Here is a 24,533-nt window from a genome sequence, read left to right on the forward strand (position 1 = left end):
CAAAACCCAGTAATAGTCCTCTTCCCTGTTGCCCAGTGAATGTGACCTGTTCTTGTTATGAAAAGGCCAGTTACTGTTCCTTGGTACTTTTAGTGAAAGTCTGGGTGCCTCAGCCTTCCAGTCTCTGCTTTCTCTAGTTAAGAGTCTCCAGCAGACAGCTATATGTTGTGTGAGCCAGCGGGTCAGGTGGTGCTTCTCTCTTAGATCTTCAGCCTCTTTATGCCGTGCTGACTGATGAAGAGGAGGGATATAATTACTTAGCACTGAAGGGTTCACCTGAAGCTAACCTGTTGCTCAGAGTTGCTAGTACAGTCTTAATGTTCTGTCTGCTCAGTGGATATCCACACTGGAATTCATCTCCTAGTGTCTTGATTCCCTGCATTGTGAATCTCTTTCCTAAAGTCCCTGTGACATTTTTGCCTATACTTTGTTTTCGTTCATACTCTTCTTCTATTTTCTCCCTCATCTCCCTTTCCCCTCCTGTAGGTTCCTTCCCTTCCTCACTCACATTGCTCTCCTTTCATGTCACATGTATTCTGTTACCCTCTTCTCCTCATTAAGATATCTCTCTGCTGGAGAGATGACTCAGAGGTCAAGAGCACTGGCTATTCTTCCAAAGGCTATTCACAGGAATCACATGGCAGCTCACAAACCATCCAGGATTTGGTATCCTTTTCTGGCATGTAGGCATGCATGCAGACAGTACTTGTACATTTAAAAAAATACATAAATAAATTAAGAAAAGAAACCAATGGAAGATATCTCTTCCATTGAATCATTCCATTAGAATGATTCCCATTCTAATTTCATGATCCTTACACTCTTACATAATCTAAATCTTAAAGTCTAGAATCTACATATTCGAGAAACCATGAAGTATTTTTCTGAGCCTGGCTTATTTTACTAAGTGTAATGATTTCTGATTATCTATTTTCTGGCATATGTATGATTTTACTTTTATCTATAGCCTGATAAAATTTCGTTATGTATGTATATGTGCCACATTTTTATTGTCCATTCATGTATTAATGAATAATTAGGTTGCTCTGATTTCCTAACTGTTGTGAATGGTGGTTATTCTGTGTGATTCCTTTTTTTTTTTAAACATGAAAAAAAAATTGACTTTATTCTCTTTATGTGTCTGTGTGTGGGCACATGTGAATGCAAATACCCTCAGACTCTTGTCTGTGCACTCTTCTGCTAAGCTATCTCCCAGCTTCCTGCTATTGACTCTTAAAACAATAATTAATTGGGGAATCCTTTTGTGCAGGAATCATCAGGATAGTCAAGCGAACAAGGTTGCTTATGTTTGCAGGATATCCTTTTATTCTGGTTTCTTGTTAATGTTGATTTGGCTTGGTGTGTTTTGAAGCAGTCTCCCTATATAGCCAGGTTAGCCTGGAGCTTTCCATTCTTCTGTTTTGGCCTCCTGGGTTTGATTATACGTGTGATTTAATGTCAGCTCCAACATTCCAGTTTTTTTTTTTTTTTTTTTTTTTGAGGTAGGGTTCCACTATGTAGCTTCATGCTGGCCTGAAACTCCATTTGTAGACCGGAGGGAGAGACCTCAGACTCAGAGATTTTCTTACTTTTGCTTCGGACTGTATGTTAGGATTAAAAGCATACACCACAATACCCAGCAAGTCTAGTGTTTTTTAAAGATGTACTTTGAGGAAATTGCTTTGTAGGTGAGGCTGGCCTTGAACTCGGAAATCTCTACCTATGTCTGTCTCCCAAGTGGTAGGATTAAAGGCATGTGCCATTGTCACACAGCTGTTTTCTGTCTCTTAATTGAAAATTTTCTTATTTTTGCCATTTTCTTTAAAAACGTGGACCTTTAATTTTTTTTTTTTTTTTTTTTTTGGTGTTTTAAGATATGTGAATTTCCTATAATCCCAACACCTGAGTCAAAAGCAGGAGCCTCAGACATTCAAGGTCAGTCTTAGCTATATAGCAATTTTTGACCAGCCCATGCTACGTGAAACACTGTCTCAAAAGCAAAACAAGAGGCCAGCCTGGTATATAGGGCAAAGTTCCTGGACAGCCAGGACTATACCAAAAAACCCTGTCTCAAAAAATCAAAACAACAAAAAAAGTAATACTTTAAATGGGGTGATGATACTTGCCTTTAGTCCCAGCACTTTGGAGGCAAGTTTGAGACCAGCCTGGTCTACAAACAAGTTCCAAGACAGTCAGAGAAACAGAGAAACCCTGTCTCCAAAAGCAAATAAATAGGCTCTTATTTAGAAATGATTATTCACAGTATGAAAGGAGTTCATGTGTGTTTTGTTTTTGAAGTGCACACACCATTTCACAAGGTGGCTTGAAATTGGTTCTGTTTATATGTTGTTTTGTTGTTCAAGACAGGGTTTCTCTGTGTAGCAGCTCTGGCTGTCCTAGACCTCAGTTTGTAGACCAGGTTGGCCTCGAACTCACTGAGATCCACCTGCCTCTGCCTCCTGAATGCTGGGATTAAATATGCGCGCCAACAGCCTGGCCTGGTTCTGTTTTTAAATTTATTATTTGGGGTGTTATATCTATGTGGGATCCCACAGTATGCATGTAGAAATTAGAGAACAGTATCTTGGAGTCAGTTCCCTTTCCACGTTTATATAGGTTCTAGAGGTTGAGCTCAGCCAGGGCTGTCGGGCTTGAATGTCAAGCGATTTTACTTGCTGAGTCATTTTACTGATCCCTTTGAGACAGGTTCTTTCTCTGTTTCCAAGGCTGGACTTGGTCGCATGGTTTAAAGTGATTATCCTCCTTATCCCCTCATTAGGCTGAAGCTCTAGATCTAACCAATACCCTGTTCATGCCTATAAAATTTGAGTATCTCCAGGATATATTAGGTTTGGGAAACCAACATTCTACCTTTTAGGTATTCTTTGTCCCTAAATGGATTTCTTAAGCATACTGCAGTTTTTAATACTTCTGTAAAAGGCAAAATGTGCTGAAAATACTACTATATTAGGATAAATACCAAAGGAAAAGTAATACTTGGTTTACAACTTTCCCAAGTATTATATATTTGAGCCTCAAAATCATTTATGGTGTGTGACTAGTAAGAGAGACATTGAGATGTTCCCAGAGTACATCCTGTAGCTGACCCCATTCTCTCTCTCTCTCTCTCTCTCTCTCTTTTTAAATGGCAACCATCAGGTTTAATCAATAGGAAGCACAGTGTGATCCTGTGTGGAGTTGAGTCAGTAATTTCACTGTGACCTGTGTAACACTTGCCTAAGGATTACTTTAGATACTTTTTTTTTTTTTTTTTTTTTTTTTTTTTTTTTTTGGTTTTTCAAGACAGGGTTTCTCTGTGGCTTTGGAGCCTGTCCTGGAACTAGCTCTTGTAGACCAGGCTGGTCTCGAACTCACAGAGATCCACCTGCCTCTGCCTCCCGAGTGCTGGGATTAAAGGCGTGCGCCACCACCGCCCGGCTACTTTAGATACTTCTAAGCTTTCTGTTTGTCATAACACAAAAACACATTTAATCAAATGATGACCTGTGTAAATTTTTTTTTTTTTTTTTTTTTTTTTTTAGAGGAGTGGATGCTTTTTGAGATAGTATCTTACTTTGAAACCCAGACTGGTTTGGAGCTTCTGACACTCCCCCTTCCTCTTAGTTTTCTAGGGCCCGAATTATTAAATTTTGTTAATTTAGTCCTTGATTTGGGACTTTGTTATTTTATTATAAATGTTTGTAATAATGAATTTGTATTGTAAACATTTTAAACCTCATTTTCAGGTTCCAGAGTATAATTTTATAAAAGAAAAAGAGAATGATTGAATAAATTTATTTTCTTTTTCTTCTCCGAGATAGGGTTTCTCTATGTAGCTCAGGCTGTCCTGGAACTCACTCTGTAGACCAGGTTGGCTTTGAACTCACAGATCTTCCTGCCTCTTGTCTCCCTGAGTGCTGGAATGATTAAGACATGTGCCACCATCACCCAGCTATGATTGAATAAATTTCTGATGTTTCTTTTTTTTTTAAACTTATTTTTTACAAAAAGAATTATTCTTTTTTTTGGTGTAAATAGTTTAATTTAGTCAATAATATTTCACACCTTGCAAAATTCTAGAGACTGTGGACATTGGGTTGAGAAGTCATCACAGCTCTTTGACCCTTTAATGTCTGTAAATGCTTTTTAGAACACAGCAAAGTTGGTAGAATAATGTTTTTCTAGCATTTTTATCAGCAGCACTTGCCTACTCTAGGTTATTTTGCATTCTCTAAACTGCAGTAAAAGGCTTTCTGTCAGTGTTGCTTAACTACAGTATGGTTTCTTGGCAGGCCTAGAGGGAAAAAAAAAGCCTACCTGCTGCTTAGAAGCAAAAAAAAATTGTAATTTCTGAATATTAGTCGTACATTTGGTTTCAATAGATCAGGAAGTGAACCTGGAGGATTTATGAGAGTTTGATTTATGAGAGTAGCTATATTGACCTTGGGACAGCCAATTTGACTCTTTTATTCTTGATTGTGTGTACTTATCAGATTGAATTAGGAAATCTCCAAGAGACTTTGAAGTTGTAAGATGTTAGGACTCAGTATTTGAGTTTTCTATTTGAATATAGCATAGCTCCTTCTCTATCATGTAGCTTATATATTTATGTTCATTTCTTTTAATTTTAGATATGATGAATGGATTAAAGCAGATAAAATAGTAAGACCTGCTGATAAAAATGTACCAAAGATAAAACATCGGAAGAAAATAAAGGTAAGTCTTGATTTTGCTGCACACCATTAGCTGTTCAATACATTTTCCTTCAAAAACAACAACAAAAGACAATTAAATGTGCATGTGCTACTCCTGATGTTAATCCCTCTTGAAAAGCTCTGATAACAAATATTAGGTTTTGCTCTAATTAATTTTGTTACTTTTTGGAAAGGTTTTTAAGAACAGTGCTAATTGATCTTTAAGACCTTGTCAGTCTCAACGTTGTATAAACCTATACGACAAAAATCATGTATTCATTTAAACCTTTCCTATTTCTTATAATTCACAGCTAGGAGCCATCAAGCATTGCAGGTAGGGGATGTGAGTTAATGGAAGTAGATGTGAGGTGAGGAAGAGGAGATGTCTGAAGGCAGAGGACAGTCTATCTCTTTGTCTGTATCTGATTGGGTGCTGGGTCAAAATGTTTTCAGCATTGTCTTCACCACACACTACATAGCTACCATAGGATCTGTGCTCTTGTGTGCAAAATTGTACTGCTGCACATGATAAAATTACTGCTACTAATTATGAGAAATATTTTTAAATATTTTTTAAACCAGACCATTAACATGGTTTTAATTTTTTTTTTAATCTTTTTAAAATGTTTTTTCATACTTGTGTTGCAAGGAGAGTGGGTCCTTTGTTTGTCCCTGCCACCTGCCTAGCTTACACCCGACATAACCACACAGAAATTGTATTAATTAAATCACTACCTGGTCCGTTATCTCTAGCCTCTTATTGGCTAACTCTCTCATCTTGAGTTACCCCATTTTTAATAATCTGTATATCACCACGAGGTCGTGGCTTACCAAGAAAGATTCAGCATGTCTGACCTGGCAGCTCCATGGCGGCTCTCTGACTCTGCTTTCTTCCTCCCAGAATTGAGTTTTGTCTTCCTGCCTACCTAAGTTCTGCCCTATCACCAGGCCCAAAGCAGTTTCTTTATTAACCAATGAAAGCAACACAAATACAGAAAGACCTCCTACACCATTTCCCCTTTTCTGTTTAAAAGGGAAAGGAAGGCTTTAACTTTAACATGGTAAAATTACATATAACAAAAGTTATCAAGCAAGAATTGCAATTACAATATTTCTATCTATTTTATCTTTTATCATAACAAGGGAAAACTATAACTATCTATTCTTCAACTCTTATCAAAGACTCCAGAAGGATATAATATTACCTAAGTAAACGAGAAGTAAGCAACTTCCAAAACTCTAGAAATGACAGAGACATCTTGCTGCCTGTACAGTCACCCAAAGTTCTTCTGTACCGTTGGGGCATCCATCTTCAGCCTACAGGCTCATAGTACTTAACATGCTTAGTAGTGGTTCTGAAACTCAGTCTTCTTACTCCACTGAAATGCTGTTAGGTTCCTATTTAGGGACCCTCCATGTGGTCTCAAATGTTGAATGTGTTTATCTTGTTGGCAATCCTTTTATCACTATAAACTTGAGTCTTAAGAATCTAGTACCTAAAACTCAGGGTTTCTTAAAACCCTTTACACCCTCTTTGTTTGTCCTTAATTGGAAATTATGTACACCATGCTATATTTAACATTGTTTTTAGTAATTTGAGGAACATTTGTTAAAATGTTTGTTAAAAACCTAGTGTCTTTGTACAACACAGGCTTTGGAATAGCATTGCTATGTAGATGAGTGGGAGTTGCAGTGTTTGGTCATACACATGAAATGTTCTCTCAGTGTCTGTCTCTGTTCACTTCTTGTACTGACCTAAGAATGTTAAAATTCTTGGTCATGAAGAAAGAGGCTTGTGAACTGTAAGTTTACAGAGTTTAAAAAGGTTTATTATGAATTACTCTTTGGTATTGCACATACCACCTTCCTCTCCCAGGTTTTCTTTGAGGGCCATTGCTGCAGCGACTTTTTTGACAGCCACTTAAAAATATATTTGAACTTAGACTGAAATAAATTGTCTCAGTGTGCATGATAGATTGTAGTTTTTGAGATCAAGTCATGAAGTGCTAAAAAGATGGAGTAACAGTAGACATTACAGACTGTAAAGGACATCTGCCCTTCTTAGGATGTTTTGAAAGTTAGACCCTCACTGGACCCTCACTACTGAAGCAATGTACCAGAGTCACCCTGAGAACCCATTGAAACAGGCAGTCTGGTTTCATCCTCACCATTTTGATTCATCTTGTTTCTAGGGGTCTGTTTTCCTAGCAATTCTCAGAAATAGCTGGCCAAAGACCTCACTTGGAGAACAGCTGCTATCCGAAATTGACTATTAAATGCACTGTCCTTTGGAACTTGTGAAATAATCACTCACATTTATAGTCTGTCTTTGTAATGGGACTTAAGAATTGTTGTTGCGAAGTCACACTTTGGAAAGCCTAAATTGCAAACAAACAGAAAACATCGCTTATAGGAAATACCTTATTCTTGACTCATCTGTTTGTTAGGAGTGTGAGAAAGTATCAGCCTTTGAGTCAGGTAGGAAGGCGTCTCTGCTGTCACTTCACAGCAGGTCAGTGTGTGTGATTCCTCCTGTACATTTCAGAGCACAGAACATGGCCCTTCCCAATCTGTACTTTACAGTGAGAATGTTCAATTTAATATAAGACTGTTGAAATTGTGGTTGAATCTGATTTAGTTTTTAAGAATTTATAGCAGCAGTTATTAGCAATACTTATTTGCTAGTCTTAATCACCTGTCCGGTTTGATCCCTACTTAGGTTGTAAATACAGAACAATTTTTTCATCTCAGTGTTTCCATGAATAGCCTAAAAAGGAATCAAATTTGGTTATTTTAAAGTATTTTAAAGTATTTTTTTTCTGGTATTCTTTGTTGGCTAAATATTTAATAACATTCTTTGATGTTTCTTTAAAATATGATTGATATTGTTAGTAAGTTGTTCATAATTATATTTTAAATAAACATCTAATGCTTTATTTCTTAATCTAGAATAAACTAGACAAAGAAAAAGACAAAGATGAAAAATACTCTCCTAAGAATTGTAAACTTCGACGCTTGTCAAAACCGCCGTTCCAGTCAAACCCATCTCCTGAGATGGTTTCAAAACTAGATCTTGCTGATGCCAAAAACTCTGATACAGCTCATATTAAATCTATAGAAATTACTTCCATTCTTAATGGACTGCAAGGTAAACATAACTGTTCCGTGCAAGTATTTGATTTTAATTTCTATAAATGTTTAAATTTTTCTGAGGATAGTGGTACATGACTATAACTCCGGCACTCTAAAAGCTGAGACAGGAGGATTGAGTGTTGAGGCTAACCTGAGCAATATATTAAGAGTCTGTCTCAAAAAATCCACCTATCTCCTCTCCCACCATCCCAAAAAAATTTCCAAAAGTTAAATTCTATAGAAGTAGCTCTGTGGCTTTAGGTTAGTGTTTTTTGAATTTGTTGTGTGTGTTAGTTGAGCACCTCCAGTGTAGGTTTCTCTAGTTCTTGTCAAACACTATCCTTTGTGTTGCTATCTATTAAAATGATAAAGCAATTCTGAAAGTTATTTGTGAAGAGCTCATCTGCATATTTGTTTGATCTTTCTATGATGCCATTATGGTTAGCACACATGGTAATATGAAGTAAGTAATAAGCAGAGAACTGGGCTGGAGAGTTGACTCTAGTTAAGAGCATGTGTTGCCCTTGCATATGACCTCAGTTTAATTTCCAGCACCCACATGGTGCCTTATAACTATCTAACTCCAGAGTGAAGGGTATCTGATACCCTCTTGAACTCCATGGGCATCAGGCATACATTTGGTATACACACATACATGCAGGCTAAACATTTATCCACACAAAATAAAATAAATAAATTATATTTAAAAAGCATTGAAGAATTGGAGATTATTAAATCTGGAATGAAAATGGATTGGAGCAGGAATCTGATCTACAAAATAAATTCCTTTCCCTAAAATTTTAAAGTGCTCATAACTTGAGAGTTTTGGTTTTATTTATTTTGACTATATTAGAAATTAGATTTTTCTCCCCTTATTTCAGAAGACTATATATGGATTCATTATATAAATATACTGCTATATAATATTCTAAAGTTTGTTTTAAAAGTTTTCTAATGTATCTGACATGTAGACTACTATATGAAAAAATTACGTAGCTTAAAGAACAATAATTGGACACTTCAGTCATGAGCAGGTAGCAGTTAATTAGGTGTGCCTCCTCAGGAGTCATAATTTTATGGATATAATGTTAAAGAAGATATTGTTTACTTTAAAAAATAATACTGAACATTTAATGTAGGCCTCGGTTTGTGAGAAAACTTAGATTGAGGCTGTCTTTAATGCTGTTTGGGCCAAGTGTGGTGTATACCTTTAATCCCAGTACTCAGGAGGCAAAGGCAGTCAGATCTCTTGAGATCAAAGCCAGCCTGGTCTACATAGTGAGTTCCTGACTAGCCAGTGCTACATAGAAAGACTCTGAGCACGCTCTTTAGGTCATATTCTGATTTCGGAGCCTGCTTCATTGAGAGGAAGATTCATGATAATAATACCTTCTTTGGAGAGGTAGGTCATCCTAGAATGATTGGCTGGCTGAATGACTGGGTACAAAGATTCAAGAACTCTTCTCTAGTATAGGTTTTGGGTTTTTTTCTTTTAAAATGAGGCTGCCCTTGTCCTGAATTCTCATTAAAATATATATATTTTAAAGATTTATTTTATGGGGGCTGGAGAGATGGCTCAGCAGTTAAGAGCATTGCCTGCTCTTCCAAAGGTCCTGAGTTCAATTCCCAGCAACCATATGGTGGCTCACAACCATCTGTAATGGGGTCTGGTGCCCTCTTCTGGCCTGCAGGCATACACACAGACAGAATATTGTATACATAATAAATAAATATTTTAAAAAAAAAGATTTATTTTATGTGTATGTTTGTTTTGCCTGCATGTATTTATTTATACCAAGTGCTTGGTGCCCACAGAGGTCAGAACATGGGTTGGATTTCTTGGACTTGGAGTTATAGATGGGTATAAGCCACCATGTGGATGCTGGGGACTTAAGTCCTTTGCAAAAGCAGCAAACAATCTCAGTTGCTGAGCTGTCTCTGCAGCCCTCCATATTCTTATTTTGATAACAATGTTTTCTAATACTTTAAGAACAAGTACAGGAAAGGGGCAAATTTCTCTAAAATTTTCTGTAGATTTATTCACTTGGAAAAGTTTTTATTCTTATTACAGTGTGTGTTTTAGTCTATTTTCCATCAGTTTAACAGTGCCACAGCCTGAATAACTCAAAAAGAAAAGAAAAGAACTTTTATTTCTTGCCATTGAGGACACGGTGAAGGCATCACAGCAGTGGTAGCTCATGCAGCAGTTAATCCACTCCTGTGTAAAGGACATCTGTCTGTTTATGATTTAGTCACTTCTTAAAGTTTCTACTTGCCAGTACTGTCACAGTGTCTGATTGCAGCTTTAGTTTTGAAGAAGACATTTAAATCACAGCACCTAGGATAGACGTTTTTCTTTCCATTTTTGTTTGTTTGAGGCAGACATAAACAATAGTCTTACTAGGCTTATTACCCCCACCTCTCTTATTTTTTTAGCTTCTGAAAGTTCTGCTGAAGAAAGTGAGCAGGAGGATGAGAGGGGTGCTCAAGACATAGACAGCAGTGGCAAAGATGAATCAAAGGTGGACCATTTGACCCACACCAGAAACGAGCTGATTTCAAAAGAGGAACAGAGTAGTCCATCTTTGCTAGAAGAGAACAAAGTCCATACAGATTTGGCAATAGCCAAAACAAAATCTCCAGAAAGATTAAGAAAAGATGTGGAAGGAATATCGGAAGATACTGATTTTGAAGAAGATGATGAAATCACAAAAAGGAGAAAGGATGTTAAGAAAGACACAACAGATAAATCTTTAAAGCCACAAATAAAACGAGGAAAAAGACGGTATTGCAATACAGAAGAATGTTTGCAAACTGGATCCCCTGGTAAGAAGGAAGACAGAAGCAAGAGCAAAGAGCCCCTTTGCACAGAAAATAGTAGTAATAGCTCCTCAGATGACGATGAAGAGGAAAAGTCCAAAGCAAAGATGACACCAACTAAGAAATATAATGGCTTGGAGGAAAAGAGAAAATCTCTACGGACAACTAGTTTCTATTCAGGATTTTCAGAAGTAGCAGAAAAAAGGATAAAACTTCTAAATAATTCTGATGAGAGACTTCAGAACAGCAGGGCTAAAGATAGAAAAGACGTCTGGTCAAGTATTCAGGGACAGTGGCCCAAGAAAACATTAAAGGAGCTTTTTTCTGATTCTGACACTGAGGCTGCAGCTTCTCCTCCCCATCCTGCCCCAGATGAGGGGACAGTAGAGGAGTCACTGCAGACTGTGGCGGAGGAGGAGAGTTGTTCACCCATTATAGAGCTAGAGAAGCCACTCCCAGCCAGCGTTGACAATAAGTCAGTTGAAGAAAAACCCCTAGAGGTTAGTGACAGAAAAACAGAATTTCCGAGCAGTGGCAGTAATTCAGTGCTTAATACCCCACCTACCACACCGGAGTCGCCTTCATCGGTCACTGTGACAGAAGCTGGTCAGCAGCAGGCTTGTGTCACCGTGTCAGAGCCCCTGGCTCCAAACCAGGAGGAGGTTCGAAGCATCAAGAGTGAAACAGACAGCACAATTGAAGTGGACAGTGTTGTGGGGGAGCTCCAAGACCTCCAGTCAGAGGGAAATGGCTCACCAGCAGGCTTCGATGCGAGTGTGAGCTCCAGCAGTAGCAATCAGCCAGAACCAGAACACCCAGAAAAAGGTGAGGCCAAAAAGGACTTGCTGACCACTTGTAGGATTTCCCCACTTAATGCCCTGGCAGTTGCACTGTGTCTTTAATGTGAGGTAGTTAACTGGTGTGCTTGTATGACTACAGTGAAATCGTCAGTAGGAAGGTAAATTTAAATAATGATAATTTATAATAATGATAAAGGCATTTGAGAGCCTTTAATATCCTTTTCCTGAACCGTCCATGACTTTTCAAGTGGATTTTAAACCACATGCTACAACTTGCATGTAGGCCCAGAGCTAAAGTTAATGAAATTCATTCTGTATGTTGGTTGATATGAGTCACTTAACTGTATTTCTGTAACACTGTGTTTGCAGTTATAACGTGCCGTCTCTCACAAACATTTTGATTTGTTGACAGACCCCTCCACCCTTAAACAAATACTGTAAATAGGGCTTTGGAGCAACCAACTGTCCAGGCACTGCTTTCCTCAGACAACCGTGTCAAACTGATTTGCAAGCCTTGACTTACTTGTGTGAGTTTGTAAAGGAATTTGATGCTTTATTAGATGTATAGCTTCCAAATTGAAGGGCCAGTGTGTATGTTAATAATATTCTACAGTAATTCTCTTGATTTTCTTTCTGCGAGTTGTTCAAAGTGGAAAAACCAAATTAGTACTTGTACTCTGCCATCGTTGTTCTCATAAACTGCCTTGATCAGGTGCCTAAAATCAGTACACTCCAAGCCAGCACTTGGTTTTGAAATGCACATGCCCAAGTGTAAAGACAGAGCACTGGAGGGTGTGTGTTTGGAGTATCCTAGGGTAGTGCAATAGTTCAGGGGTCTTAATTGACCATAAAGAGATAGAGTAGCCTGGCATGCTGTAATCCCAGCACTTGGGAGACTGAGGAAGGAGACTCTAGTGGTCAAGGCAAACCTGGGCTACAGAGTGAGTTCCTGGCCAGGGGTGCTGTTGAGGGAGAACCTTTCTCAACTAAATAAAAGATAATCAGTAAATTATCAGTAAAAAACAGAAGTTGTAGTTATTGGGGATTTACAGATATAGTTGCTATTAGGATTACATCTATGTTATGTCTTTAAGTTATGTTACATATTTATGAAGAAAGACATCTTCAAAGGGAAAGAATGTCAGTTAGGCCTTCAACAGTATTATAGTTCTAGCTCTTAAGAGATTTCCTCTTTGTGGTCTTCATTTCTTAAGAAAAATAAAAATCAACCAGAAAGAGTTTGATATCTTCTCTACTGAGACTCAGTCAGTGCTGCTCTTTTGAATATTATACTTGATTAGATTGGAAGTATGGAACTTGGAGTCAGGCAGTGGTGGCACACACCTTTAATTTCAGCACTCAAGAGGCAGAGGCAGGTGGATCTCAGAGTTTGAGGCCAGGATGGTCTATAGAACAACTTTCAGGACAACTGGTGCTACACGGAGAAACCCTATCTTGATCCCCCTACCCTGCCAAAAAAGAAAAAAGAAAAAGAAAAAAAAAAGGAATTTGGACCTGCAAGAAGGGTCCATGGGTAAAGGCATTTGTCACCAAGCCCGATGACTTGGATTGATCCCTAGAACCACTATGTTGAAAGAGTGAATCAACTCACAAAGGTTCCCCCCCACCCCCATCTCCACTTTTCTTTTTAAAGTGCTGTAACTGAAGAGATAGCTTAGTAGTTAAGAGTGCATACTGCTTTTATAGAGGACCAGAGTTCAGTTTCCAGCACCCACATCAGGTGGTTTGCAACCTTCTGTAACTCCAGTTCCAGTGAACTTGACTCCCATCTTTTGGCTTTCTTGGGCACTTACACTCACAAACTTATAACCCACACAGAGAACTAAAAATAAAATAAATTTTATTTTAAAAAAGTATGAAACTCAAGGACATCTGCTTTATCAATCAAAGCACTATTCAGTTGTGGTTTTTTTTTTTTTTTTTGGAATTTATATCTCAAACTCTTAGACACCTATCATAAGACCTCATTTTAATTAATATATTTAGTAGCATGTGTGAAATTTCATTCAGTGAATAGCCTATTTATAGAAGTAAACCATATTTTGTAAACTGTAGATTAATTTCACCATTGGTGTAAGAAACAGCAAGAAACACTTTTGCCTGGCATAGTTTTATTATAAGAACAATTTATATGATGTGTTATAGTGCTAGAAATTGGAAGCAAATGGAGATATCTCTTTAGTCTCTGGGTTTTAAAACAAAAGCTTTAATTTAAGAAATTGTGTATAATTCTAAAGACACAGAAGCATAACAAGGGCTGAAGACCTCACAAGTAGTGTACAGAAATTGTGCAGTTTGAAGTAGTGATGACTCTGCGAACCTGCAGCATCAGGGAAGTTCTTGTTGAAGATAAAGCACTTGAGCTAGCTCAAGAGGATGATTTGGGTTTATAATATTTGACAGGGCATTTCACACCAAAAACATAAAGGTGTTTCTTAAAGACCATATTGCTGAAATTACAAGTTTTATGCCTATTAGCTCGCCAATGCTCTAGAAGTAAATTCACATAAACAAACATGAACTGCCAAAATATGTCCAGTCACTGTATTACAAAGCACCATGTTTCAGGTCTGTAATCACAGCACTGGGGAGGTGGAGGCTATACAGGAAGTTGTTGACCAGTCTAAGCTATGTGACTTTCCTGTCACATCATTCAAAATTACATTACTTCGTTAGCATTTCCACTTGTAACAGAACCTTACTACTTTAGTTTTACTGAATCTTAATGAATTTTGCATACTCTTACATTTGAGTTACTAGACCCATAAACTGTAATACTGTGCTGACAGCATTTTCAATCTTGGTTTTCCTAAGAATGTACCTTGCCTTTCTGAAAGAAGCCCTTCATTTTTAAGGATGACAGTTAATTAAAATTTGGAAATATTTCTTATGATAATTTATATAAATCTTATAAAAATTTATAGTTCGGAGGTTGCTTTCTAAAATATTTAAGTAGTCTGCTATGGAATGTCTGATTCTGCTCTGTGTTAGTGGACTTAGGGGTGCAGGTCAGGTGTAGAGCAGTGGCCTACCATCTGAAGCCCTAGGTTCAGTCCCACTCCTACAAAAATAAAAGTGAGATTCTATTTTGTATTACTTAATTTATTTCTCATCCCAGCCTGTACAGGTCAGAAAAGAGTGAAAGATGCTCAGAGAGGAGGAAGTTCATCAAAAAAGCAGAAGAGAAGCCATAAAGCTACCGTGGTGAACAACAAAAAGAAGGGGAAAGGCAGTAAGTAATTTGCTTTGAAGCTTCAAGATACAAAAATAATAGTTGATCCTCCCCCGGTTAAAGGTTATTTGGTTATGGGATAATTCTACATTTTGATTTTTTTTCTCATAATCTTAAAAAAAGTCACGGAGGCTGAACAGGTAGTACACGCCTATAATGCCAGTGTTTGGGAGGTAAAGGCAGAGGAATAAGGAGTTCAAGATCATTCTGTGCTACATAGCCAGTTCAAACTCTGGACTACATGTGACCCTACCTCAAACAACTAAAGTTTCAAAGAAGTTTTCTGATCGTGGGTAAAGTCTAGGATTGAGCAAATTGTTATTAATGGTGTTGGTTACTGGTGAGTGATCATGTAGACATCATGGCTCAGTTACCTTCATGATCAGTGTCCACATGTACTCTGTGTACTTTTGCTACAAGGAAGTGGATTGTTTTGTAATTCTTCAGAACAGCAGGCAAAGATAAGTTTCATAGGCACAATTTCAGTCTATGAAATTACACAGGGGTCCCCGAACTATACTACTTGAAAGCAATCCAAGCAATCCTTTTGCTGTAAGTGCTGTGTCGAAGACTAGCAGGGACTGTTCATTGGTCTGCAGAGAATATAATGCTTTGCTTCTTCTGAAGGCTGTGCATTTGATCTTTATTTATTATTATTTTTGTAGACAAAATAAGAAGTGGAAAATATGTAAAGAATTTTTTTTCAGGTGCCCCACACTGACCCCTGCTGCTCTTCCGAGACTCCTGCCACCTCCACTGCCTGACCTTTGCTAGCAGCGGCCTTGGCTGCACAGCAGTGCAGAAAAGGGTTACGCGGTCAGCTCCCCGAGCTTCTGCTGAGCCCATATGACTTCCAGGCGGTGAATATGGCATCCTTTGGGGCTCCGGGTGGCTGTGCTCAGCAAGGCCGTGTCAGGCAGGCTGAGACAGGCCACAGCACACAAAGGGCCAAGCCGTGGGTGGCTTAGCTAGGAGTTGCTATAGTTCCAGAGCGGCAGTGGGGACTGGGGAAAGATCTGTTAAGATGCGTGTATAGGAGTGGCAGAGGTTGTTTACTCTCAGGGAATACTTTTGATACCTTTAGAGCCCCCACTTGAGCTGCTAAAGAATCTGTCAATGTTTGTCAAATTGGTTTTAGAATAGTTAAAATATGTTTTTTTTTACACTGTAATGTATTTGTTTTCAAGATATTACCATTTTAATATTTCCAGAAAGGCCCATCTTCTAAGAGTCATTAAATTAATTCATTTAGAGCAGTTGATGGTAACTTTGATCATCTGACTTCAGTCTTGGTAAATTTACCATTAACCATATTCTCTGAGCATGTTTTAGTACAATCATTGTAACAGAAATCTAATGAGGTACTTTGTGTCTAGATAGATGACATGCACAGCTAAACAAACCATATTCCTGTCATATAACAAGTGGTCAGGGATAAGTTCATCCATTCTAGGACTGAAGCTTAATTAGCAAGTTCTTGATGAACTCCAGAATATTTGGACCACAGAGAGAGTTGTGTGAGGGAGGAGATGTGTGAGGGAGGAGATGAAGGAATTTGTTACCCTTGGTCAGTGTAGTTTCCCAAGGAATCTAAAGTGATAGTGGTGATTATGTAGTACTGTGGCAGCAGCATTGGTACATTTGTTGTGCACAAATAAAAGTCCTAAAGTAAAGACGTTTCTGCAAGAGATGCCATATTCCAACAGAGAAAAAAAGCTCGTTAGCTAGGGACGAGACTATGACTGAGTGAAGCATGTGTGGTATGGATATGTGTGAGCATCTAGACGCTTGCTTACTGTATTTCCTAGCGAAACAAGCAGAATGGAAGATCAGTGTAATGAGTTCATACCTATTGGCAGTCTAGGTGGAAGGCTGCTATTTGTTTCCTTTGGCTGAGATATATTTGCATTTGCATGTGATTTTTCTAGGTTTTAATTTTTCAGTGCAGGGGCCTGAATGCAGGGACTTGCGCTTGCTAGGGAAGCATTATACAACTGAGCTAAATCTTCCACACTGATTTTCTAGGTTTTCTAGGTAGATTGTTTACTATAGTAGAAAATTCAAGTGGTAATTTTAGCGTTATCCTCTTGAGTTGATAATAGATTTGACCATCTTTTGTTTATTGCTTGTTTCTTTCTCTTTCAGCAAACAGCAGTGACAGCGAAGACCTTTCAGCTGCTGAGAGTGGGACTAAGACTCAGGCGGTCAAGTCAGTCCCCTCTGGGGTGAAGTCCCACACCAGCAGACCTCCTGCACGAGTACAGTCTCCAGGGAAGTGTGGCAAGAATGGAGATAAAGACCCTGACCTCAAGGAGCCTAGTAACCGGCTTCCCAAGGTGTACAAGTGGAGTTTTCAGATGTGTAAGTGACATATATGGTCTAGGCTGTAGGTATTTTGTCTTAGTTCCTCCTGATGCCAGTGCTAAAAAAAAAAAAAAAAAAAAAAAAAAGAAGATACACTGAGCCTGAGAGACCTGACAGTGGCACAGTGTCGACCTTACTAAAAGCTAAAAGAAAATATTAAGACTCTGACCAGCACTTAGTACATATGAGGTTGAGAATCTGCTTGGAAACAGTGTGGGGTGCTGGAGAAACTTTCCTGAAGAGTTTGTACTGTTTTTCCAGGGGACAGCAGTTCAATTCCCAGCACCCACGCCAGGTGGCTCACAACTGCCTGTAACTGGGGCAGAGTGGTGGTAGAGCAGGGCTTCTGACACCTTTGGACCCTTTGGGCACCTGCACACATAGATCACACACATACACAATTAAAATAATGGTTAAAAATATTTTTCTTATTTTATTTTTTAAAGAAAGAAAGAGTATAGGAGCTGGGCATAGGGACACATACTGCAATCCCAGAGCACAGAAGCCTGAGACTGGAGGATTAAGAATTTGAGAACACTTTGGATTACAAAATTGAGACCCTGTCCCTTTCCTTCCAAAATACAATTTTAACCTTTTTATGTCTTTGCATAATATCTATAAATATGAATTTGCTTTTGAGACAAGATCTTGCTATATAGCCTGTCTAGCCTGGCACTAGAGTATAGATCAGATTGCTTTCAGATGTATGCAGTCCCCTTGCCTTAGTCGCCTGAAGTCTACAGTGTCAAGGTTGTGCCCCTGTACTGGGGGTTTTGTTGCTGTTGTTTGAGATAGAGTCTGATTATGTAGCCTTGAGTGGTCTGTAACTGGTTATGTAGACCAGGTTGAATTCATAGAGATCCTCCTGCCTCTGTCTCCCAAGTGTTGGGATTAAAGGTATGTTTTACCATGCCCTATACCAGATATAGTAAGCCTACAATGTCTATTTTTTAACTGATATGCTATGATGTTATGGTGTATGACTAGAAAACTTAGCACAGCAAATAGTAGTGGGTACAGTGGCAAATGTATAGTCCTAGTATTTAGGAGGCAAAGACAGCAAGAGTGGGAGTCTAGGTCAGCTTGGCTACAGAGCAAGACCCTGTCTGCCCCAAAGAAGAATTTTAACATAATGAGTAGATCATAAGGTCTTTTGATTTGTACATGCTCGTTCAACAGATCCTGTGTTGTGCATTTCATTTGTGCCAGGTTATTGTAGTCAGAAGGCAGAAAGTAGAGTAATTTAGGAATCAGATATTTTGATGTCTTTATTTTTTGTGGCTTATTTGGTATCACAGGTATGTACCATCATACCAGAAAACTATTTTCTTGTAGTTTCTGTCTTTGACTTTATTCTATAACTATATGGTTTTTTGTTTTTTTTTTTATTAACCTTTACTTCCAAAGTACATATTAATGAATACTTTAAATTGACAGCGGACCTGGAAAATATGACAAGTGCCGAACGTATCTCAATTCTTCAAGAAAAATTGCAAGAAATCAGAAAGCATTATCTGTCATTAAAATCCGAAGTAGCTTCCATTGATAGGAGGAGAAAACGTTTAAAGAAGAAAGAGAGAGAAAGTAAGTACTTTTTTCTTAAATATAAGTCAGTTTATTATACTGCTGTTGTGGAAGGACTATGTCTGTATTTCTTTAGAAAAATTCTTCACTCTGTCAGCCTAATCTGATACAACATAGAGTGCCCACTTGCATGGCGCTCACAGTACACCCTCAGGGAAGAGAGGGCTAATGGACCTTCACTGAGTGGCAAATGGCTAGCTAGTGTCTTAACAGTAAGAGTGGGAGGCCAGGTCAGCTTGGGCTACATAGCTAGACTCTTCCCAAAAAGTAGTAGTTTAGTGTAATGCATAGGTATAAGGTCTTTTGATTCGTACATGTTCCTTCACCAAAGCCCATGTTGTACATTTCATTTGTGCCAGGTATAAATTGTAGTAAACTTTTTAAAGAATACTTTGATGTTCATACATCTTGCAGGCACAGTATGGTGTTTCAGTACATTCGTCATACTCGTGGAGTGGTTACTCAGGATTTTTAGTTTACACACACACACACATATATACCTGAAATATATATATATACATATATATATGTGTATATATATATAATACAGTATTGAGGTTTATCCTATAGATATTCTGAATCATATAATACAGTATTGAAGTTTATCCTGTAGGTATTCTGAATATATAATACAGTATTGAAGTTTATCCTATAGATATTCCGAATCATACAGTACAGTATTGAAGTTTATCCTGTAGGTATCTGAATATATGGTACAGTATTGTTGACTGTCACCGCTTTTCTGCCTGAGTACACTAGAATGTACTGCTCCCATCTGGTCTTGATGTTATGTCATGAACTAAACTAATCTCCATGCTTTTTCCCTCTACTTTCCTAGCCATTGTAAACACTGTCCTGCTTTGTACATAATGTGGTAGATTTGCTGATAACTTTTGAGGGGCCTCAATGTTGTTTTCTACAGTGGCAGTAGTTGACTTGGCACTCCCTCCCAACAGTATAACAACCTTTCCCCCCTCTTACTATTTGGGTTACTTTAGGATACAAATAGTCAGGATGTGTCTATTGAGACCTAAATGACAAGAAATGTGAGATATCAAACTCATTCTTGTTGCCATAACAAAATACCATGACAGAGTAGATGACAATAGAAAATTATTTTCCCTCAGTACTGGAAGTTTAAAAAGCACCTTGTTATTTCTCTTGAGGCCTGCCATGTTTGTGTGTAATTGTCTTTGCCACTTTCTTCCCTGTGTAAATGTCTATAGTGGATGTAGAGCTGTCTCTGAGTCTTCTTTTTATAAGGATATCCATTGGATTATATTAGTGACCTACAGTTATGACCTTTAATTATTTTCCATTGGCAATTTTGGCTACACCATGGAGTTTGTGTGGCACATGATTAGTTATACCAGAAATCGTTGGCAAATGTCCCTGAAATAGAACAGGATTGCTTAAATGTGACACTGTTGACATTTTGAGCCCAATCATTTTTTCCTGCAGATAGCTGTCCTCTATGCCGTAGCAGCATCTCTAGCCACCATCCCACATGCCAGGGGTACAGGCCAGTTAATGCTTCTAGACACTGCCAGATACCCACAGGATGGAGTGGTAGAATAGCTCCAAATTAGGAACCACTGCTCTGAGACAAGAGTGTACTTGTTTTTTTTTCCACTTCTGAATGAAAATCTTTGTGGTGTGAAAGAAATAGAGATTCTAGTCATATAAACACAGAGCAAGTCATGTGGGGCCGAGAAAGCTAGAGTGATGGAGTTGCAGTTCTATTCTGAGCAGAATAGAGAGCTATTTGAAATGTTAAACAGGGAAATGGCATGCTGGGTGGAAAGTAGACTCTGGGAGCAGCAGTGGAAGCAGGAGGTAAGGGAAGTCTGTGCCGCTAGTTGAGATAGTAGCTTAGAGACTTGAATCTGGATGCAATCAAGATATAAAGCAGTTAATGTTGAATCAGCAACATTGCTGATGGAAATTGTTAAAATGAAGCTGTATTTGTTAAACAAAATAGTACATTGTTAGTAACAATAAAGCTTGGAAATGAAAGAAGTTATTGCTCGTAAATAGAGTGTAATACTATTTGAAAAGAAAAAGAAATAGAGTCGTATATGCTGATATGGATGGAACATGGCCTTACACTATGTTGTTGGCACATAGTGCAGCCCTAGCACTTGAGAAGACAGCATTTGCAAATTCAAGGTCAGATTGCTGTATATTGTGAAGTTAAAGTTAGCCAGGACTGTATAGGGAGATCCTGTTTCCTAATCTAAACCAAAGCAAAGGCAAGAGATAGAATACTATGATACTGCACTATTTTGCACTTCCACTTGTGTGTGTGTGTGTGTGTGTGTGTGTGTGTGTGTGTGTGTGTGTGTGTGTGTGTAGGCCTCAGATACCTTATTTTTAAGACAATGTCTCATTGGCCTATGCCTTCTTCATAGGCTGGCCATCAAACTCTGCTCTTTGCATAGGTTCTAGAGATGGGACTGACGTCCTTAAAACCACTTCAGTGACTGAGCTACTTCCCCAGCTCCTACTTGTATTTTAATAAGTGCTATTAAATCTAGGAAGCTTACATTTCCAGTTTAAGATTCTAGACATGAAATTTTTTTAGAACATGGGTTGCAGATGTTTGTCTCTGCAGAGATGGTAGCTGTTTGAGGATCACGTTAGAAACTCTTCATCTCTGGTGGTTCAGATTGGGAATCTTCCAGAGGCTCTAGAATGCAGAAGTAAATGTGTATGGTTACGTATGTTCCATTGCAATTCTCTATATAAAAGATTAGACCCATGGCAGTCATTTTCCATCTGAAGAATATGGACAACTAGGGACAGTAGAGGGAGCACTTGGGCAAATGATAGAGCTCTAGGTGTAAGATATGCTTCTCCAACTTAGGCCCATGTATGGAACAAAAATTTGTTTTTACATTTTATGTGTGTGTGAGAACACACATACATGTGTTCAAGTGTGCCATAATGTGCACCTAGAGGCCAGAGGACAACTTCTGGAAGTCCATTCTTTCCTTCCCATTATATGGATCCCAGCGATCAAATTCACATTGGCCCAGACTTGGTGGCAGGTGCCTTCACCCATGGAGCCATTTCAGTGGATGAATTTTTTTCTTTCTTATTTGTGCATGTGTATATATTCTTTTAAAATGTTCCATTTCATGCATTGATAATAATGAAAGATTCCCTTGAGAAAAGCAAACTGAGGGAGGTAGTGCAGTTGGTAAGCTTTTCCACTGAGCCTCCCATTCTTTCTAAATTTTGAATTAAAATAATTTGTGTGCATGTATGTGGAGGTCAAGAGGCAAACATAATAGAATCATTTCTCCCTTTCCACTCCCATGTAGGTTCTGGGGTTCATCTCAGGTTGTTTATGCCTGCTAAGCCACCTATGAGGCCTCGGCATTCTTAGGCCCATACGAATTTATAGGAAACTTGAAGGGCAGAAACAGAGAAATGACAGAGACTTTTCCTGTTTCATTTAAAACTGTTAGGGTATTTGGTGAACAGTTATTTTTTTACTTGTATATTCTGTAATGTGGGTACACAGCTCCCTTCCCTCTCTCCTTGCTTCTTTTTCCTTTGACAGGGCTGGGGAAAGAACCAGTGGGGTTGTAATCCAGGCAAATACTTTGTCACTGAGCTGCACCACTGCACCCTGTGCTCTGTACAGGATGTCTCTGTTGAGCACTGGCTTGCTACTTAAATGTGCCGGTGATCCCCTTCTTTATACTGTGGTGCTGTGAGCCTGAATGGCTCCTCTGAGGTGAATTTGGAGAGTATAGCAGAATTTAGGCTAAGACGAGCATTTGCTTCTTCTCACAGTAGTTTGCCTTGTAGCCTCACATGTGTGCTTCCTTTTCCTCAGGTGCTGCCACGTCTTCCTCCTCCTCTTCCCCCTCGTCCAGCTCCATAACAGCCGCTGTTATGTTGACACTAGCTGAGCCGTCAATGTCCAGCGCATCACAGAATGGAATGTCAGTTGAGTGCAGGTGACAGCAGGACTTGCTAGAGCACTTTGCACTTAATGGCTGTTGAGGGCCACATCTTTTTTTATACTGCACAGTGGCACACACACACACAAAATCAGACAAGCACTATTTTATATTTAAAAATTGTTTCTTGACAAGCTGACTTGGCACTTAAGTGCACTTTTTTTATGAAGAAAAAGTACAACGAACTGCTTTTCCTCAAGCAATAATCGTTTCCACCTTGTCTGGGAATTGCGTGTTTGGTAACTTGAAGGCCTTCCACTGTGGCAGAGAAGGAGGCTCTTCACTGCCTGTAGAGACAACACAGTAAGCAGAGAAAGGGTGGGCCAGAACATGTGAGATGACTTAACTGTATATCTATTCCCTTGTATTTTGTTAAAGCTGGAACATTTGATATTTTTCCATTCATTTATTAAAAAAATATGAACCTATTTTCATTTGTACAAGCTAATTGTTTTTTAAAGCAAGTCACCTCAGGGTGACTTTAATTGTATAAGTCAAGCACATGCAACAAATTCAAAACCTGCAGTTAACAGGATATTATTAGACATCAGTCCTGGTAACCAAATATTAAAGATTCTCTTTAAAAATGACTGAACATGTTTACAGGTTTGAATTAGGCTAAAAGGTCTGCAGTGGCTTTTCACGCCCTTCAAATTGAAATGGGACTACTGTACTTTGCCATTTTTCTATAAATCAGTATTTTTTTTTAATTTTGATATAATACATTGTGTGAAAAAAGAAAATGGCTAATAAACTGTATTAAATCTTAAACAATGTATAAAGATTGTACTTAGCCAGTTCAAAGTGTATATTTATTCATAATGAATTATAACAGTTATATTTTTGTGTTTTCTTGTAAATGTTTCTTTTCCCTTAAATACAGATGATTCATTTGTATTGCTTATTTTATTATGAGCTTACAACAAAAAGACTTCAGGAACAAGCTGTTAGAATGGTTCAAAGTTGTTTATATGACCTGTCTCACAAAGATGGTTCTTATTTTAATTATAAATAGCTAATGGGTAGTAAGCCTATACAGTTAAATGCCTTGTATAAACTGCAGAATGACGCCCAGTTGTTCTCACTTGTGTTGACTTTATGTTGTGTGACTCCAATCTGTTTGGCACTTGTATTTAATTCCCCACCTTTGTAAGACATTTGTATATTGCGGATGTGTTCACTGAGGCTATTTAAAACCTGGCACTGTTAATACACAGTACTTTACTGTACAGACTGTTTTACTGTTTTAATTGTGGTTCTGTGTGCTTTTTTTTGAATGAGGCTGGCATGTTTTATTTGTTTTCTGGCAATACATGTGAGAATCTTGAAGCGTTTTGTTGTAGATGCTAACGTGTCAGAATCCTTAATCTTTACATTCAACCTTTCTAAGAAAAGCATTTTCAGTCTTGTAATGTGTGCTTACAGTAACTAATTTTGTTGAAAAATGGTTTCAAGTTATTCAAATTTGTACAGACTGTAAAGATTTGTTGACAGCAAAATGTTGAAGAAAAAACTTATAGAATAAAACTATAAAGTATATATTAGGTTCTGCAAACATGATGAATTATGTAATATATTGTACAAATGTAAGCAAAGACTCTGAAATAAAATGCCATAGTTTGTGACTCGTTGATTTTGTTTGTAGGAGATTAAGTAATTTTAGTTTACTTTGCATGTGATGACTGCCGAGAATGTGTACATGCAGCCTGTGCCATCACAAGGGCTCACATTGATGTTCAGAGGGGATTGGTCTGCTTTAAAACTTAAGTCCCTTAACAGGACTGGAGGTACCAAGTGTGCTTGTATGTGCTAGGCTTTGGTTTAGGTCCCCAGTACTGTACCAAACCAAACCCTAAATCAGAAAAGGGAAACAGCTAATGAGAGAGTGAAAATTTTAGGCAATTATTCTCTC

General features: G+C 38.2%; 1 protein-coding gene across 5 annotated transcripts in view; it reads left to right on the forward strand.

Moving 5' to 3' along the window:
* Positions 1 to 24,246, forward strand: part of Arid4b (AT-rich interaction domain 4B) — a 112,350-nt gene extending 88,104 nt beyond the window's left edge. For 4 of the 5 annotated variants that reach the window (XM_038332973.2, XM_042055234.1, XM_042055235.1 and 1 more), the window contains 7 exons: positions 4,632 to 4,716; positions 7,644 to 7,842; positions 10,263 to 11,471; positions 14,586 to 14,699; positions 16,845 to 17,060; positions 18,501 to 18,647; positions 22,495 to 24,246. In XM_038332973.2, coding sequence (XP_038188901.1) covers positions 4,632 to 4,716; positions 7,644 to 7,842; positions 10,263 to 11,471; positions 14,586 to 14,699; positions 16,845 to 17,060; positions 18,501 to 18,647; positions 22,495 to 22,622 — 2,098 coding nt within the window. In that variant the 3' untranslated portion in view covers positions 22,623 to 24,246. The other variant, XM_042055236.1, reaches the window with a different exon arrangement.
* Positions 24,247 to 24,533: the final 287 nt, after the last annotated feature.

This window comes from Arvicola amphibius, chromosome 6 (genome assembly GCF_903992535.2).
Source record: "Arvicola amphibius chromosome 6, mArvAmp1.2, whole genome shotgun sequence".
In the NCBI taxonomy this organism is placed as follows: domain Eukaryota; kingdom Metazoa; phylum Chordata; class Mammalia; order Rodentia; family Cricetidae; genus Arvicola; species Arvicola amphibius.